The following is a 19,359-nucleotide window of genomic DNA, read 5'->3' on the forward strand; positions in this document are numbered from 1 at the left end:
CAAGAGCCATGAAATAGGTTTTGTTTTAGAGTGGTAGAAGTGTGGTTATCCCCTTTCTATTTTACTTTAATTTGACATAAATACCATTTTCTACTTTGAAAAAACTCATCAAATGAGGAGGACAGGATATAATCACCACAGCCTCTGCCTGGTACTGTGCTGAGCACTTAATGTATATCAGCTCCCTCAGGCTCCAAATAAAGTCCTTTAGCAGGAAGCAGAGGCTGGGTGGCTGGACATCATGGGGCCTGCATCACAGCTCACCTCTCCTCCCAACAAATCCTGCACTCTCCCCCTCACTTCCACAGGTACTCATCCTTACAAACCATCTTGTTCTCCAAATTCCATTTTATCATCTCCTTTGGGGAAGGTGCCCTGCAAAAGCACAGGGAAGAGCTTCAGCACCAGGAAGTGGTTGCGTCTTGTTCAGAGCTGACACCAGCTACATTGGGAAAGTAGGGGAACACCCAATGATGATTGCTAATGTTCCTCTCACTGAGACACAAGAGGGCTCTTGCAGTGGGCTCTGCTATTCCCAAAAGGAACAAGGTAGAAAGTTCCTAAGGCAATGATCACATTGGGGTGGGGATGATGTCTCAGTCCTTGTCCCTCTGGTCTGCAAACTGCTTCATCAGTGAAGATACAAGATGGTTGGAGTTTATTAAAACTCAGGCCATTCTTGATACAGAAGGCCTGGTGTGGAGAGGTAAGGTCCACTGCCATGTGAGGCAGTGGTCCACTGTCAGGCAGTGAGTGGGCCAGGCTCCTATGTGGCATGAGCAGCAGCAACAGGCAGCGGGTAATGGAGAAAGCCATAACATGCTATTGTTTGCCAGCACACACTTCACAGAGGCCAAGGCCCTGAGGACAACAAGATCTTTTCCTTCCTCAGGCCTGCTGAGGCCAACTTTAAGGGAAACTGGTCAAGCCCTATGAGCAATCAGTTACTGAGGGGATAAGGCATGTACCCTTTTGGATCTTTGAGCCTAGTCTCCCAAACAGAATTCTGTAAAGTAACCAGTGCTAAGCCAGGGTCTATCTCTCTGGCCAAATGCCTTTCCTGGTTCTTTAAACATCCTACAGAGAAGGTGGAAGGCTTGGGGGGTGGGGGCAACAGTAGGAGACCTCCAGGAGAAAAGCCTGAGTTCAGAGAGCCAAATCTCCCAAGGAGACCCCAACAGGCTTCTCTGCTTGCCTGCCCATGCTAGCTGTCAACCACATATCTACTTTTGGGGGCTGCTGATCCTAGATAGACATTCTCTTTTTCAATTAGCCTGCTGCCACCGGCTACTTACATCACAGGTCTCAGCACAGATGCCTTCACAGATCTACTATACTACCCCCATGCCTGTGTCCTGTTATTTTCTCTGTAATATTGGTCAAAATGCTTTGCTTGCACATTTGAATGTTCTAAATCACTTAGAATGTAGCTACATGGGGCAGGTGCCATGACCAGGTGCACTGTTTCTCCATTACCTCCTGGGTAAGTATGGAGTGAGTGAAGGAAAAAAAGAAGTCACCTCAGTCTCTCCACAAATGCTAAATGCCAATAGAAGAGGTCTGGCTGGGAAGCCCTTGGGGGCACTTAAGCTTGAGGCACAGCTGTTGCTTTCTAAAAGGAGCCAGAGAAGGCTGTCAACACCTAGCCCCCATGAAATAGCCTGAAGACTGTTGTGGCAGCTGTGCCTGGGAGGTGAACCCCAGGGAAGGGTGACGGCAAGGAAGCCACTGCAAAAGATAGTTGGAGGGCTGGGGCTTGGGACAAGTTGGTCCTGTCTCTGCAGGGCCATTCCCTCCTCTCCCATCCCTCCCATGAGAGCCACCAGAGCCCTATCACAAAACTCCAATCTGTTAAGGTTCTACCTATCAGCCTTCAAGGATCTGTCTGCCCTAGAAAAAGATCCAAGTCCACTCACCCGGTGGGTCTTGCTGTAGGTATAGAGGAAGGCCAGTCGATAGAGACTCTTGTAGTGCTGGGGGAAGCGGCTCAGGCACAGGCGAAAAGAGGCGATGCACTGCTCTGTGAGGAACTGGCGCTGTTCTTCGGCATCAGCTGGGAGCCCCTGGGGGAAGGCCATTGGCTCCCCTGGGGGTTCACCCCTCTTCTTCCCATCCCACAAAGCAGGTGTGGACATTGGGGCCTTGACAGGAATACAACCAGAGGCCAGGGGGTCTATAGCAGGTTTCTGGACTCCATGTTCTGCAGCCCGGAAGCCTTCTGTGCTCTCTGAGGACTCCTCAGTCTTTCCTACAGTTGAGAAGCAAAAGAAAGTCACCCTGGTTTTAGGACCTGCTCATGCAGCAATCTATTAACAGTGGTGGAGGCAACTCAGTGAGGTGACTGGAAGAGTTGGTTCAGTGCCCATGTTGGACCCAGCAGTGGGAGGTGAAGGGCTGAGTGCTGGCTTTGCCACCACTGGTTTAGGCCTCTGTGGCCACATGGTCTCTTGTCCTGTGAAACAGGAGATCCCAGCTGGCATGCAGCAGAAGGGCCCAGAGGCTATAGAGAGCAGGAGTTATAAACTGGAGTCTGATTCCTCCCCACTGAATATTTGGCAGAATAGGCTGTCTCACCTTCAGGGATGGTGTAGGTGCAATAGGAATGTGGCCCAAAGAGGGCAGATGCTATCACCACCACCATCAAATAAAAGAGCCAGGAAAAGTCTCACCAAGTGTCATATCTGTTCCTCTGCTCAGAATCTCAGCCCACAAATCTATTCAATATCACTCTCCAGACTCCAATGTGAATTGAGTGCTTATACACAGGCCCCAACTTGATGCAAGCCTGGAATGTGACCATCTAGTCCTCCTTCATTAGGGACCTCAGAGTCAGGCAGCCGAAGAAACCCAAGTTGGGTACCAGGATGACAAGAGAGGCTGGGTGGCCTCAAGCTAATAGTCCCTGAGGTGCAGGTTCCTTAGCTACAGATTGAGGAGGCTATCTGGCTCAGGAGAAAATGATGGAAGGAAGTGGGGTGGGGACAAAGGGCAAAGGCCAAAGGGCCTTTGGCTGGTAGCTCCTTTAGCACTGGGAATTTGGCACATCTTGTACAACTTGCCTGGAAGGGGCCAGAGAGTCAGCTGTTGTGGCAGCTGTGCCTGGCTACCACTGGTCACCAGTCTGAAGGCAGTCTGCCTTCTGATTGACGCCTCTGACAGTGCTCTATATATTGTAGGTGCGGCACTTGGAGTCTCTTGTATGGGCAAAGACTAAGGTCCTAAGTTCCTTTCATACCAAGTATAAACACAATCAGGTGAACATCAGGTATGTGGCAAGCTTGACGATCACTGCACTTCTTATTGAGACTGTGCTCCCCTCAGTTACCAGCCATTTCAGCTCCCCTGAGACCAGCTACTCAGAATACCTCCTTCAGTATCCCTGCATTTGCCCTGTCATTCTTTTTCCTGGAACACTGCCTTCTTCTCTACCCTTCCTCACCCAATTACTTGTATCTCTCAGTACCCTACTTGGTGTGGCCTCTCTTAGGCTTCCCCACCTCAGGATAGAGTTTGCAGAGTGATGGCATAAAAACATCTCCCCTCCCCAGTGGCCCAGAGCCTAACTGAGACCTACTCTCCTTCACCATATGAAGCAGACTGAATGACTGAATACCAGGAAGTCCTATTTGGTCTAGATGCTATAATCTCTCATGTGGGCTCAGGACGCTACTTAGGTCCCACAGCTTAAGGCTGGCATCATCTTGCAGGGGATACTGGCATTTTACATAAAAGTGTGCCAGGTTTCCAGTATGTTTGAAATGTGGCTCAACATACACTGTAAGAGTAATGGCTCTGGGCCTAGCCCTGAGGCCCCAAGGAAATAGAAAAATTGGATGATGATGCAGAGCACCCAGGGGCTCAAAAAAGGGCACTAAGTTCTCAAACACAAAGACACAAGAATACAGTTTTTATTAAAAAAGAAAAAGAAAAAAAAAAGTAGGCAGAGGGCAAGAATTAAACCAAACAGAATGCAGAACACATATCTGAAGATACACGAGAAACAAAGAAAACAGCAATCTCAAAGGGAGATAAAATTTGAGGAGAAATGAGGCAGTTGCCTCATCCACAGCCTCTATTTCCCACTGCTGAATAAGCCTCACAGGTCAACAGAATTCTCCATTTATTTGATGAAAGGAAGAGGGTCAGAAAAGTTAACAAGGCCACAAAATGCTTCCTAATCAGGAGGTTTAGTGCTAACCCTAGCTGCAAGAAGCTGGGAAGACTTCTTCCTCTCAATAGAAAGCAAGAGAAATGCATCCTTTGGCCACCTAGTCTTGGGTGGGATCTGTTGCTGACAAGAACAGTCAACAACATTATATAGGTGCCAAGGCCACCAGAACACAGGACCCCCACCAGAGTGGAGTAGTGGCTGTATACGGTGGGCTACCTGGGAAGGCTGGAAAGGATCTCTAGTAAAGCTTGTGGGCTGATGTGCATAAACAGCCCCCTGAATTCAGGGTCCTCATTATGGAAAAGCTTGACCTGAGGTGGCTACATGTCTTGTAGAGATACCAACAGCAGAGAAGCCTAAGCCAAAATCTGTCCTAACAGAAAGACCTCAAATTTGTTTCTCCTGACTGCTAAGATCTTCTTATCCAAATTCCACTAGTCTGAGATAAAAGCCCAGTAAGGGTGTTCCCCCACAAAAGGTGAGAAGCCTTCTCCCACATTCAGCACTCCTCACCCTGCCCTGCCCGTGATTTAGGCCTCCATTTGATCAGGAAGGGGGAATATGTGGCTATAGTATGGCAGGTTGTGATGTATACTGCATGGACCACACATGTTTAAATGTGAAATTGTGGGCAATGTTTTCCTCTATTAAAATATAAATCTTTACTGTTGCCATGTTCACATTCTGGACTGGTAAAGAAAGGGTAGAAGCAAGTTATGACCTTGAAATGGTAGGCTTGAAATGAAGTATCTTGCTTCCACAGACATGTTCTTCTCCTCTAAGCCTAGCTTTTCCTGGGAACTGCAGTGGTAAAATTGATCAACTTCTTCTTTTAGAATAGTTGATGTACCAAGGAATGCATTGAGTCTGTACCCAGCAGACAGCCAGACAGTACCTAGTGCTGAATGCACTATATTTTTTATTAAAAAAAAATAAAAACTCTGATCCTTGCAAAGATGAGCTTCAGCTAGCTGCAGCAGTCATCTTTGCAAAGCCTCCTTCCTCAAGCATTCTGGTACAGACCAGTGTGGAGGATAGCTCATATCCACAGGACACAGTAGGAAGAAGTGCAGCTCAGAGCCAGGCAAGGTATGTTTGGCAGCTCTTTCCTGCTTCCCTCAGCACTGAGTGCCTGGTACAGACCTGTACCTGTTACATCCTGTTACTCAATAATGGACACAAAATATGTAAGCAAGGGCCTGTGCCCTACTACATGGGCCATGAAGGAAGCAGCAGGTTGCCTATGAGGGCATGCCTGGAAGGTGAGGGGTATGTAGGACACTTAGGGCACATGCAGCACCCAAGCTCTGGCTTTTTCAGCGAGGCCAAAAGCTGCTCAAAGGCTGAGGATGCAGCTCAGTGATAGAGAACTTGCCTAGCATGTTTGAGGTTCTTGGTTTGCCTTAACTCTAGAAACAGAGGGACTCAAGCCTAGAGATCATGGTGGCCAGGACTATAGCCCACTAGGAATGCAGGGGAGAGTGTGCCAGAGGCTACCACTGGTCAAGGCCAAGCCTAGAGGAGTATTCAGCACTAGGTACCGTCTGGCTGTCTGCTGGGTACAGACTCAATGCATTCCTTGGTACATCAACTATTCTAAAAGAAGAAGTTGATCAATTTTACCACTGCAGTTCCCAGGAAAAGCTAGGCTTAGAGGAGAAGAACATGTCTGTGGAAGCAAGATACTTCATTTCAAGCCTACCATTTCAAGGTCATAACTTGCTTCTACCCTTTCTTTACCAGCCCCAAACACTGTGGCTTGAACCACTGGAATGGAAGAAGCAGGATGCTCCTTATAAATCTAGAAAGGTCTGGACAAGCTAGAGTGAATCAAAGCCAAAATTCTTGCCTCAATCCCCACTTCACCCCACCAGGACCCTCATCCCACACATGGTAGAGAGAGAGGCTCACAATGACAACAGCATCCATATCAGTTAACTGCTGCATGGGGCACAAGACAGAGATGATTGGTCTTGCTTGTCCAAAAGTAAAAATAATCTGATTTTTAGGATCAGTAATGCTGTATAATAGTGTAGAGATGATAAATTACTTGTTCCTTCCCATTCTAAATTTCCTACAATGTTTTCTGTCAGTTTACAGAGTGTTGATATTGCCTGGGGATAGCAAATAACTATTTAGTGAGAAGGCAGGGCAGTGGCTTCAATTCTGATGGGGAAGGTGCAGGTAAATCCATCTGGCAAGTCAGTCCCCTGATTCCATATCTCTTACCTGATGCTAATCGGGTCACTTTTTCCACCTATAGCGGGTGTGGCCTCACCCCTTCAAAGGCTAGCATGGAGTAGAGGGCTGGATAAGGCCTCACCTCCTGCTCTGTTTCCATTGCCGCCCCTGCAGGTGAGCTCCCAAATCTTAATCTTCCCATCTAGGATCAACACAGTGACTAGGCTATCATCCCCTTGCTCCCTTCCAGTTCACCCGGAGAAGGCAGCACAGGATAGTGGCTAAGCCTGACCTCAGGCAAATGAAAAAATTTTAGATTCTTTTTTTTTTTTTAATTTTTATTAGTTATTGATGGACCTTTTTTTGTTTATATGTGGTGCTGAGAATTGAACCCAATGCCTCACACATGCTAGGTAAGCACACTACCACTGAGCCACAACCCTAGTCCCCCAAATTTTAGGTTCTTCACCTGTAAAATGGAAACAGTCATACTGCTTTCTTCCTAGGGTGATTAAGAGGACCAAATGAGTTAAAGCAGTGTCTGGCCCAGGACAACCAAGAATAGAGTTGTTGTTGCTATTGTTTGGTAAGCACCTGTATGCCTGGCTCTCGCCAAACTGGGATAGTTTTCAAAAATCCATGGCTGATCAGCTAAAACCTTAGAGTAGCACAAGAAATTCCCTGACCTGCCTGTGGTCTCCCAGCAAGCCCAGAGGTGGGGTTCTGCCCACTGATTTCTACAAAAGGGGTCTGGGGATCCTAAGAGTGCTCGGTATATCCTGGACTTAAATCAGGGCTGTCTGCTGGGTACAGACTCAATGCATTCCTTGGTACATCAACTATTCTAAAAGAAGAAGTTGATCAATTTTACCACTGCAGTTCCCAGAAAAAGCTAGGCTTAGAGGAGAAGAACATGTCTGTGGAAGAACATGTCTGTCTAGAAAAGGAGATTTTTTTTCCTAGAGCCTTGATGTGATTTAGACTAAAAAGAAAACACATTTTTGACATTTAGAATCTAAGGACTTTTTAAAAAATAACCATTTACCAAGGAGGAAAAAAATAGGGCATACTGACATTGTGGACATGGCTTTCCCAGGCTAGGCTGTGGGGGTCATAGTAACAACAACAAATGTCACTGAGCACACATGGTGCACCAGGCTCTGTGCCAGCACCTTCAGGAGCTGCCTTGTTTAATGAGAACCCTGGAAGTGGGCACTGAGATCACTACCATCTTACAGGGAGAACAATGGAGGGCCAGAAAAGTGAGTAATTTGACCAATCAAGGTCCTAGGGCAGTAGCTAGAGGCATAAAGACAGAAGCCAGGCCAGACCCATGGTCTTCAGCACTGCTGAGACTGCCACAGGACACCAAAACAGTTCTAATTTACTGACTTAGGTCTTCATACCTCTTTCATCTGTGGCCCCCTGAAGGTCTTTACCAGTTGGTCCTGTTTGGGCACTGAGCATGGGCAATCTCTTCTCTGCATAGGGTTTCCGGGAGCCTTCCAGTGAGCTGGTGGGCTCGTTAAAGAAGTCCTGCGTTGAGCTGGAGTCTGAGAGCGCCACGGCTGTGCTGTCCTGGCTTCGGTCTGGTGGGGAGAAGGAGGGAGAGAGGGCGGGAGCATGAGTCCACACCACTTCTAACATGGAGAGGCCTCCCCATGGTGAAATCTCCCTGCCGCTCTGGAAACTACCCTGCAAAGGAGATGGCCTGAGCACAGCCACTCTGACCCTGCTGAATCCAAAACATCCCAGAGGCCCCTGAGCCACTCGCCAAAGGCACCAATCTCCATAGTCAACCTTCCTGAGGTTTCCCCAAACAGTGGTAGTTTAGTAAATGTTGTCAACAAGTGGCTCTGAGAAGTAAAAGACTCTGATTTGTAGCATTTACTCATTTGTTTGGTATAAATATTCCCACCATGACCAACTGTAAGCTATCAGTGTGCTATTGGTGAACACGGAGGTGGGAAGAGATGCATAGTAGGCATCATTATATAGTATTTCTATCATATACAGATAATAGAAATAACATGTGGGAAAGAATTAGGCAAATGTTTTTAACCTACTGTTAAAGGCCAGGTAGGGTCTAGAACCAGAGTCTAGATCTCTCAGAGTCACAGACACAAAGGGAGCTTGTACTCATTTCCTGGCTATTCTCCTAGGGTTTCTCTAGGGACTGGTGTGGGAGGAAGACTAGCAGAATGTATATGGGTACGAGTACCCCCTTCTGGGAGTGCAGACTTGGAGGGAGGAGCAGGAGCTGAGTCTGATCTGGACTCTTCTTCTCTAAAGGTCAAAAGCCTCTGGCTGGGGCTGGGGATGTGGCTCAAGTGGTAGCGCGCTCGCCTGGCATGCATGCGACCCGGGTTCGATCCTCAGCACCACATACAAACAAAGATGTTGTGCCCGCTGAAAACTAAAAAATAAATATTAAAAAAAAAAAAAAAGCCTCTGGCCTTGGAGGAATGGCAGCAAACTTTGTTACTTCATGGTATAGGGGAAAGGCAAAGAAAACCCTCTGCCCTGAAGAAGGGCAGGAAACCTACTAATAGGGGAGGGGCAAATCACTGAGAAAGCCCCACCCTCAAGATGGAGGGACAGAGAGGCTGCTTAAGTCTTGAGGCTGGACCAAGACAACAGAGAGCTATCCTTGCCCCTATCCCACAGTAGCAAGCACTGAGTAGCAAGAGAGCAGCCTACTGCAGAGAGCGGGCAAGAGCAGGCAAGAGCAGGCAGGGAGATTCTCCCTGAGGTGCACATGAAGTCCTAATGTGGAAGGTGGAACTGGAACATCTAAAAAAATTTGGGCAAACTAGACCCCACTTTAAGTACAAGGTAACACAAGGGGAATACAAAGCCAGCGGTGCAATTAAGATAACCAAAGCAAAACAACTTCCAAGCCAGCTCAACTTCTTATTAACCTAACTCAACTTCCCCTGATAGCCTAGAAACAGAAGAAGGACCATTTTGAGCATAAATGTTATTTATTTCAGTTTATTTATTCCTTCACCATATCTGGTATTAAATATAAAAATTAAAAGATACCTATACCAAGAAAAAATAAAGAAAAAGAATGAAAAAAAAAGTGTTGCTAGGAGATAAAACAATCAATAGAACCAAACTCAGAGATGATCCAGATGTTAGAATTACCTGATGGGGAATTTAAAATTACTCAGAGTAATATGATTCATAAATATGATTAGTATGTTAAAGGCTATAGTGGAAACCCAAACATCACCCCATGAATTGAGGGAGAATTTTAGGAGTGAGATGGAAATTATAAGCAAGAGTCAAATAAGGACGCTAGGGAAAATAACAACAACAAGAAAAAATGTTAACAGAGAAGACTGCCTTTACCAGACTTCTTAGCAGACTTGACACAACTGTGGAAGGAAAAAGCAAAACTTGAAACTAAGTCAACAGAAATAATCCACACCAAGAGAAAAAGTGGCAGAATGGGTGTTTCAGAAGAGCATATCCAAGAGCATCCAAATGATCTAACCCATTAATTGGGCTCACCATAAGAGATGAGAGAAAAACAGGACTAAAGAAACATTTGAAGACATGACTATAGTGCTTGGCTAGCATGTGCAAGGCCCTGGGTTTAATCCCCAGCCCCACCCCCACCCCTCAACACACCATCAAAAATAATGAAAGACGGGGCTTCGACTGTAGCTCAGCAGCAGAGCGCTTGCCTAGCATGTGTAAGGAACTGGGTTCGATCCTGAGCACCACATAAAAATAAACAAAATAAGGCATTCTGTCTATCTACAACTACAATTAAAAAACATAATGAAAGACATCAAATTACCAAGAAGCTCAAAGAACACCAAACAGGGAAAAGACCTCCTGCACACATATTAAGAAAAAAAAAATCATATCTGTGCTTACTCAAACTGCTGAAAGCCAAAGATAGAAACTCTCAATGACTTCCAGGACCTCATGCATGCCAGTCAAATGCTGTATTACCAAGCCACACCTCTAGCCCTAGACATTACCTTCAAAGTGAAAATAAATAAATAAAAACTCAAAATTCTACATGAAGATGTAAAACTACCACACACCCCAAATGCAGGAGAAACAAAGGCTTTTCTTTAGATGAACAAAAACAGAGGATTTCTTAATGGTAGATCTGAGTTACAAAAAACGTTCAAGGCAGTTCCTGAGATAGAAAAAAATATGAAACCAGACAGAAACTTGGATCTACACAGAGAAACAAAGTTAACCATAAATGGTTAAAGTGACAGTAAATATATAAAAGACCTTTCCTCTTATTTCTAATTTTACTAAAATACCACACCACTTTCTAAACCAAAACAGTAGCAACGTGTAGGCCAGTAGCGTAAGTAAAGGCAAAATGAATGAAAACAGTCTAAAAGATGGGAGGCTCTTACATTGCTCATGAAGTAGTACAGTATCTTTTGAAGGTAGACTATTGTTAGAGATGTATTTTGTTAACCGTAAGGCAAAAGCTATATTTAAAAAAAAAAAACCCAGATATTAACAAATGAATAATAGAGATAAAACAGAACCATTAAAAAATTAAAGTGCTTTGCCTTGAACTTTTATCTGAAGGTGATGCTCAATGAACTAGGAATCAAAAATTCCTCTTGTGTTACTCACAAGTTGTGAGACCTTGGCCCTGCCTCATCTATAAACTATAGTCACATATTTCTAAGAGGTCCATGCCATAGGCTTCTGAGGACAAAGGAAGAAAGGTAGAGTCCCAAGACCCTCCAGCTCTATGCTTAGTTACTTTAAAAACTTGATATTGATGTTTTAGCACATACATCTGCTCTGCCCTCTTGGCCCATGTCTCATCGTATATCCAAGAGCTGGGGACAGACATTGTAGGCAGCACAATATAGTTGCAGTCTTTCATAGCTGCCTTTGTAATATTCACTGCTTAGTAACTGATGTGTCATAAGTATCAGTTGGGCTGCTAGAAAAACATGAATAGGGTATGTGAGACCCAAGCTGGGGAGCAGGGATCCAACTAGATAGACCCTCTCTGACTTACACTCAACAAGGTATTCTATGCTTACTTGTGAAGCCACCTGTGACCCTAAGACTCCATAAACACTGAATGGGAGTTAGGAGCAGGTTTGTCCTGAAAAATTTCAAACCTTTTAAGGGGATCCCTTCCCTTCTCCCTCAGGAGAGGTGGGGAAGCTGTTTTCTGTCCCTATAAAAAGGAAGACCTGACAATAGAGACCCTTTATTCCAGAAGCCATATATGATAATTGCAGGAGCTCCAAACTTGGGGTCTCAGTCCCACACTCAGACATAGGCTGGCTAAACCTGGCTGAATGATTTTGCTGCTTTAAAGTCCCCACTTCATGATTTTTTTTTTTTTTTTTTTTTTGGTACTGGGGATTAAACTCAGGGGCACTCAACTACTGAGCCACATCCCAAGCCCTTTTTTGTATTTTATTTAGAGACAAGGTTTTACTGAGTTGCTGAGTGCCTCACAGTTGCTGAGGCTGGCTTGAACTTGCAATCAGCCTCAGCTACTTCAGCCTCCCAAGCCACTGGGATTATAGGCATGTGCCACCTCGCCCGGCCTACGTCATGCTTTTTAACATGATTTTCATGGTCTCCCAACCTCTGCCAGACACATATGGGATTACAACAGGGGTATGGCCTGGTGCCTAGCACACTTGAATGATGGCTCAATGACCCATCCTGTCCTGTAGCATTCTCTCTGGTCCTGACAGTGAGAATACTGATGACTTGGACAACTCTTGAGAGGCCTGAGTTTCCAAAAGATGGGAGAGGTCGTGCTCTTGCAGTTGATGTCTCTCTGAACATCAGACCAGGGCCAGCTCTCCTCAGATAGCACAAGACAAGCTGAAGTCACTGCAGGCTGATCAGTACACCCTGCAGCAAGCTCCAGGAAGCAAGCATGGCCAAGATGATCTCACCTACTGGCATGCTGCCCCATGAGCTCGCTGGTCACAAGCTGTTGGGCTCTGGGCCTAAAGGAATAGTCAGTTTGGTGGAACCCCAGCTGTCATCATTTTGAAAACCAAGAACTGGCTTAAGCAAACAGGTATTTAGTCCCAATGTTCTAATAATAATGCACTCTGGAGACTTTTACTCCCTGAGGAGCAATAGCCAATTGAGTGAGTATTCTCCTGAACCTCCTTTTTTTGCAGGGGAGGGGCTGCTGGGGATTTAACTTAGGGGTGCTTTGCCACGAGTTATATACCTAATCCTTTCTATTTTTGAGACAGGGTCTTGTTAAGATGCTGAGGTTAGCCTTGAACCTATGATCTTCCTGCCTCAAGTCTCCTAAGTCACTGATATTATAGGTGTGCACCACCATACCTGGCCTTAGCCTCTTTTAAAATAACAACCATAGCTGGGCATGGTGGCGCATGCCTGTAATTACAGCAGCTCAGGAGGCTGAAGCTCAGGGCGGCCTCGGCAATTTAGCAAGATCCTAAGTAATTTAGTGAGACCCTGTCTCAAAATGGGATGTGGTTGGGATGTGGCTCAATGGTAAAGTACCCTGGTAGAATAAAATAAAATAAAATAATTTAAACACAAATAAAATAACACCCACAGCAGAGAAGCAGGTTTCATGAGAGCTGAGAGACCCAGCAGTGACAGGACTGTAAATGGCACTTTCCCAGGCCCTTCCTGAGCCTCTAGACATGTGCAAGAACCCAGAACATCTAATTCTCTGACAGCCCCTGAAGCAGAGGCTGGCAGTGGCATTGTGGTGATTCTAAATGAGCCTTCCTCCCAGGGTGACCACAGTACCTAAGTGGCCCTGAAGAAGGCACTACTAATGGGTTAGAGCCACCATAGTTCTGAGGTGCCACTTACAGGTCACAGTGCTAGAGCAGAGTTGATGAGGCAGGGGCTATGCATGCTAAGGGCACCAGGCAGGCTTGGGGAGCAAGAGGATAGGGGAGGTGCTAGCCAAAGTTCCTACCAACCCTTGGGGTAGAGGCACCATGAGACACACTGGGGACTCGCAATGCTTCAGAAATAGAGAACAAATGCATTTCTTCAAATGAGAACCACCATTTGGACTCAAGGCTCAAGGTTCAGTTTCTCTCTGCTCCTTTAAGGTCTTTATTGGTCTGATAGGGTAGGCACAAGCTAACTTAAAATGATCCTTATTTTTAAATACCAAGAAGCAACCCAAGGTGTGACACCAAGAAGTCAGCCACTCAAAGGAAAACCAAGTTTCTTTTCTTTTTTTTTTTTTTAAACACCAATAGGGTAAAAAAGATGAATGAAATGGTTCTATTTACCTCTACCTCTCCAGGGAAATCAGACCTTCTCTGACACAGCTGATTGAGGACCTCAGGCAGGTTTAGACAGACAGACAGATGGTGGGGGAAGTTTGCCAGAAACATTGCAAGCATGTGAAAAGGTCCTTCTTCCTGCCATCAGCTGGACTGCTACAGATGGTATAGCTTAAGGACTGGAGTAAGATGAGGTAGGGAGGACAATGGAGTCATAGTGCTGGGAAGAGGCTCTTAGCAAACAGAACAAACTTACACCCTCAGAGATAAATGAGCTGGCTGGGCAGGCAGCAAGGAGGGCTATTTGAACTGAGGCATAAAGCCCAAGGCAGCCTTCACTTCCTGATGTGGGAAGCCCCTACCCTGGGAGGATCCACAGAGGGGCAGGAGAAGATGCTGCTGTCCTTTCCCCACTCCCAGTAGGTTCTTCTGTGGGGTAATCTCTTAGGTCATCAGGCACAAACCACAGAAGGGCCAGTGTACTCAGGGAAAGCTAGAAATGGGGGGCTATTTTAGGAAGGCAGGAGTAAAGACACCTCTGGAGTGGGTCCCCACCCATCAGCCTTGTGCCCTTGAGCAAGAATTCACTCTCTTGATTCACTGAATAATTTCTGAACAGTTGAATTCAGCTTGGTCCCAACTAGGCAAGCTCTTATTGTCCATGTGCACTGGTAAAAGAATGTGGGGAGTATACAGGTGAGTGCAGGGGGGGAATTCTGGCTTGGAGAATACACAGACAGCTTCCACTTCACTGTGAGCTGAGTTTCCAGGCCTAATTCTAGTCCCACCTCTTCTGTGAAGCTGTCCAAGTATGACAGACCTTATCTAGGATTCTGGCAGCTGAGGTTCCAATTGGGATTGGCAAACAACTATGTGTGTTATGGCCTGAGCTGAGCACTCAGAAGACCAAGTGAGTCAGCCGATGCTTTGCAAGAAAACGATGCAAGTCTGGTGGCTAAGACTCTCAGTTGTCTTACCTGGCCCAGCAGAGGCATAGCAAAGCCATAAGTAAGGAGACAGAGACAGGTAGTACTGTTATCTTGCCTCAGTCCCACCTAGAGGGTCTGTGGAGGGGTCAGAGTGGGGATTTTTTTGGATCTCTGGTCCTGAGACAAAGCAGGAGACCAACGGAAAGCCTTTTTGACATAGGCGAGATAGATGCAGCCCAAACTTCTCATGGGGTGGGTGGGTAGTGCCTACCAAGGAGACGGGTTCATTTAAGGAGACCCCCCCCAGGGATCACCTACATCACAGCTTCGACTTTAGTCTTACCATCTGAGGGAGGATTTATTTATGGAGCTGCCTGGAAGCCAAGAGGAAAGACAACTGGCACCAGCAAGCAAGCTGCAGGTTGGCGCTGCTCTTTTCAGAACATTCTTTTAAAAACCTGCCTACATAACTGCTCATAGTAGTTAATATTTGGGACAAGATTATAAATATTTGATTCTCTTACTGTTAATCAACCAAAACATTTCACATTGAAATACATGGGCCATTTCAGCCTTTCTTCTCTGAATCCTTAGGGGTAGGTGTAGGTGCCAGCCACCTCTGATTAAATGGCCTACTTCTAAACTCTGGCACTCTGCACTTCCAGGGTGGGATCCAAAGGAATGACAGCTAGCTATGAAGACAGAAGAACCTGGCTTGGTGACAGAAAGGCAGCCTGTCCCACTCACTGTGAGAACAGGTTCTGTTCTGAGTCTTCCTTCATCCAGGTTTGATTCAGCTCAAATTCCTTGCACATTCCCAGGACTCTCAGGTTAGCCTATAAGAGCTCTTCAGTTATAAGATGTGAGTCTCTATAGTATCTCCTTAAATGTGTTTGTGCCATTTGCTCCAAGTATGATTGGCAACAGCTCACAGCCATTGATTCTTTTTTTTTTTTTTTGGTATCGGGGACTGAACCCAGGGGTGCTTCATTGAGCCCCATCCCCAGAACTTTTTTATTTTGAGACAGGGTCTTGCTAAGTTGCTTAAGTCCTCACTCACTAAGTTTCAGAGGCTGGCTTTGAACTTGTGATCCTCCTGCCTCAGCCTCCGGGTTGCTGGGATTCTAGGCATGCACCACTGTCCCTGGCCATAGCCATTGATTCTATAACCTCAGGTCAATTAGAGTCTGAAAAAAAATGTGTGGTTGTACCATCAGAGACTGCAGTGACTCTGACTAGTGAACACTAAAAAGATCACAGATGTCCTGCCAACTAGAAAACAATGGGTTTTTAAAAACCATAAACTCGGGTGGAATCAATATTTTAAGAAATTTTCAACTGAATAAAACCTATTGCAGTAGGTCCCTGCCAGCCAGCCAGCCAGCCAGCAGGAAAAGAGACAGCTACCAGGAGAAGGGCTGGCTATGTGGAATGGAAGTACCCATGGCAAGCTAAGGAGACTGAACAGATGCCAAAGAGAATAGACATCAAAAACCCAGGAGCCCTGAGACAGAGGCAGACACATGGCAGGCAGCAGGTGGGCAGGAAGGCATTATTGTGGAGGCCAGGCTGCACTCCAACCTCTCTGTGCCAGTGCTTGTGGGCTGACAGAGTAGCCCAGGTACCTGGAAGCCCCAACACATTCAGACAGTGGTGTTGCCCTGCTTGTAGCCTGATGTTGGGGGCATGGTCAGAAGACAGCCCCACTGTCTCTCTCAACCTGTACCTCAAGCCAGGGGAGACTTTGACTAGGGAGGCCTTGGCAGGCTTTACAGGTTTTCCTAACCAAGGAAGATGGGCAGCCTGCTCTGGACACAAATGGCAGAGGAGCAGAGGAACAGCTGTATCAGGTGAGCCAGTGCCCCACAGTCATCTGGTGAGCTTCCCAGGAATGCTCTTCTGATGAATGTTTGCAGAGAGTCTGCTTGTTGTTGAGTCAAAGAAAGGCCCTGTGATTGCATCATTCTTCTACCACCCTCAGGAAGAAGTTCCATCCCTCAGAGCTTAGCTGCTTTCTCAAACTCTCTCCTCACAGTCTCTTTTTCACCCATTCTGGTTATCATAGTGTCCAGACACTGAAAGACTCTCAACTTCCATGTTTTTGTTCCCCCTGCCTGTAGACTTCTACCTATAGACATTTCCTCCAGGAAGTCCTCTCAACCTGTGAACCCCAGAACTTACTTCTGCCATCTGCTGGTACAACCAGTGCCCCAAGAAAAACGTAGAGACTTGAAGATCCAACCTGGCAGGATAGATAAGGGTGCCCTCACCTTGGCTTTCTCCACAGTGCCCTCTTCTATACCTGGCATACAGCAGCTGCTTAACAAATGCCATAACCTGCTATGGCCTGAAGGGGTTTTCAGAAAGGTATTTTCAGAAAGGTAAGAATAAGAGGAGACCAAGGGGCAATTGGCTCTGTTCTCTGACAGCTTTCCCAGTCTTCACAGTGTGGGGAATAAGCAGGACAGCCTGAGTTTCCCTGGGATTATCTCCCACTTTGAAAAGGAGGGCAGTGTTCTTACCAGAAACTGACCTACCCTTGACCCTAGAAAGGGAGGTTGCTGGGCAGAGACCAGGACAGGCCTACCCTTTCAGGACTGATAGCATTTTGCAGCTCCTGGCCCTTTGCAGCCTGGTCTCCATGAACTATAGGCACAGAGTGTTTTGAATTTGGTATTGAGTCTGTTGCCTTTGTTGTTATTATAATTTTTTCGTAAAACAAGAAAGAACAAAGTAATGGAAATATAGGACTAAGCCACCTGCTCAGCAGGTGGATGGGTGAGGGTCAGGTAGAGGCCACAATTGCCTCTGCATCCAGCCAGAACTGGGAAGATGGGTCATCAACAGAAGCCAAGCACATCAAATGCACACTCTCCAAATCACAGGACCAGTGAATATGAAGGTGCTTCTGGTCATAGGGGAAGCAGGGAGCCGGACTAAGGGCTGAGCATGCGGTCTGCGCTGTTCCCTGAAGCGAGCCGTGACAGGTGCAAGCAGAAAGACAAAGCCTGGAGTACAGAGTGTGGTCAGGGTTAGGGGCAGCACGGGCAATATTGGTGAAGGCAGTATGGGGTGAACAGGTGAAGACGAGCACAGATGGCACACAACAGACGGTAACAACATGGTGGGTGAGGATGAACGGCCGTGAAGGGAGTTTGGCTATGGTACCCATGACTCTTGAGAAGGCCCACAGCCTACAACCTGGGGGACACAGGACAACCTCAGAGGGTCTTTGGCAGTTGTGTTCATGCTGTCAGTGGGGCTGGGTGGGGTGCATCATCTACACCATGAATATCAGACCAAGTCTCCCACTTGTCCTTTCTCCCTAGGCCCTTCACTGTAAACCAATGCACCCCTCAGATATTGGCTCTTTTGACTCCTCAAGAAGGCCTTCTACCCCTGACCAGGCCAGGCCTCTCTGGGACAGGCAAACTTACCTCTTTGTGGCTAGCTTTGGTTGTATCCCAACCCTTGGCTGTTTAACTGACTAATGTGACCTGTATCCTGTGTACCTGGCATAGTGCTGATAGAATACCTGGATGGATGTGACCATATTCTGGCCAAAGAACCACAGAGAAGGGCAAGGCCTCTGACCTCTGAGGTACTTCCTTGAAGTGGCATTCTGAAGTGACAGAGTAAGACAGGCAGAGGGTCTTAGTTCAACAGAGCTGCTACATATCCCAATGGCTAGCTAAGCCAGGCAAAGTGAAGGACCAAACCATCCTGGAACAACCCTGCTAACCTAGGCCCTCCTCTAAGGTACCTCCAAGTAAGAAAACACATTCAGATGGAATCACTCAGGTCAGCCTGGCACAGGGACTTCCTTGTATTAGCTTCATGTCTGGCCTCGGTATAAGAGACTCAGAGCTTGCACTCTTTTCAGCTTTGCCCCAACTAGTGTGAGTCTTAGATGTGTGTCTCCCCTCCGTTGATTTCCTCTCAGAGATACAAAGACACAACCAAGCCTGCAATGTGGCTGTCAAGATGGAGATATGCTACAATCCTGCAGGCACCTGCTTGAAATCTGGCACATAGTAAACACAGTGCTTGTGGAGGGGCCTAATTACTTACATACATACATGCACATACACATACACTTGCACACCAACACTGCATGTAGGAGAGGGACAAAGGTTTCTTTTAAACATCTCCTTACCCTCTGTTTGACATGTGTAAATAACAATCACTGGGAGTCCCTTAAAGGTCACACCACTCTCCTCATGTCACTTTTTTCTTCTAGACAGCTTCCTAGTCCTGACTAGAGGTTTCAACATGAAGTATTTCAGCACTGTGGATCAATTCCAAGAGACTGATGAAAGGCAGAAATTAATTAGGTGGGAAGGACAACCTTCTCTGGCTTATCTCTTCTCTCAGCTTGGCCAGAGGGCCCCTCCTGACTGTCATGAGAAGGGCTGGCAATGAAAGTTGGCTGTGGTGGTCTCGAGATGACCTAAGGGGTTAATTCTAAAGGCTTTCACCGAGCTGTGGAGGGGCTGCAGGAAGCTTCCAACCCTAGCAGAGAACCTGGATCCTATGAAGCAGCTATTACCAAACGTCAAGTTACCTATATATACATGGAACCATTTTTCTAAATCTTTACTATACCTTACATCAAATCAGTTGAATCCAGCTGATTTCTGCTTTTGAATCAAAAGAGTACCAAAGTGGGGAGGCAGCCTTAATGGTGTCTCCTAACTACACTCAAAGCCAGTCCTGATGCTTGGTTCCCTTTTCCCGCTGGTGGCAAATTAATTAGCCTAAGAAGACTCCAGGAGGCAGGAGACTGGAACTCAGGAAGCCCAATGCCCAGGCCCAT

The 19,359-nt window shown here is 46.5% G+C and overlaps 1 protein-coding gene across 11 annotated transcripts in view; it reads right to left on the bottom strand.

The window, feature by feature from the left end:
• Positions 1–19,359, bottom strand: part of Cabin1 (calcineurin binding protein 1) — a 138,226-nt gene that overhangs the window by 49,254 nt on the left and 69,613 nt on the right. For 10 of the 11 annotated variants that reach the window (XM_048785047.1, XM_048785044.1, XM_048785046.1 and 7 more), the window contains 2 exons: positions 7,759–7,941; positions 1,917–2,248 (listed from right to left, as the gene is read on the bottom strand). In XM_048785047.1, the coding sequence (XP_048641004.1) occupies positions 1,917–2,248; positions 7,759–7,941 (515 nt within the window). The remainder of the gene's footprint in view (positions 1–1,916; positions 2,249–7,758; positions 7,942–19,359) is intronic. The other variant, XM_048785048.1, reaches the window with a different exon arrangement.

The sequence above is a fragment of the Marmota marmota genome, unplaced genomic scaffold, assembly GCF_001458135.2.
Source record: "Marmota marmota marmota unplaced genomic scaffold, marMar, whole genome shotgun sequence".
Lineage (NCBI taxonomy): Eukaryota > Metazoa > Chordata > Mammalia > Rodentia > Sciuridae > Marmota > Marmota marmota.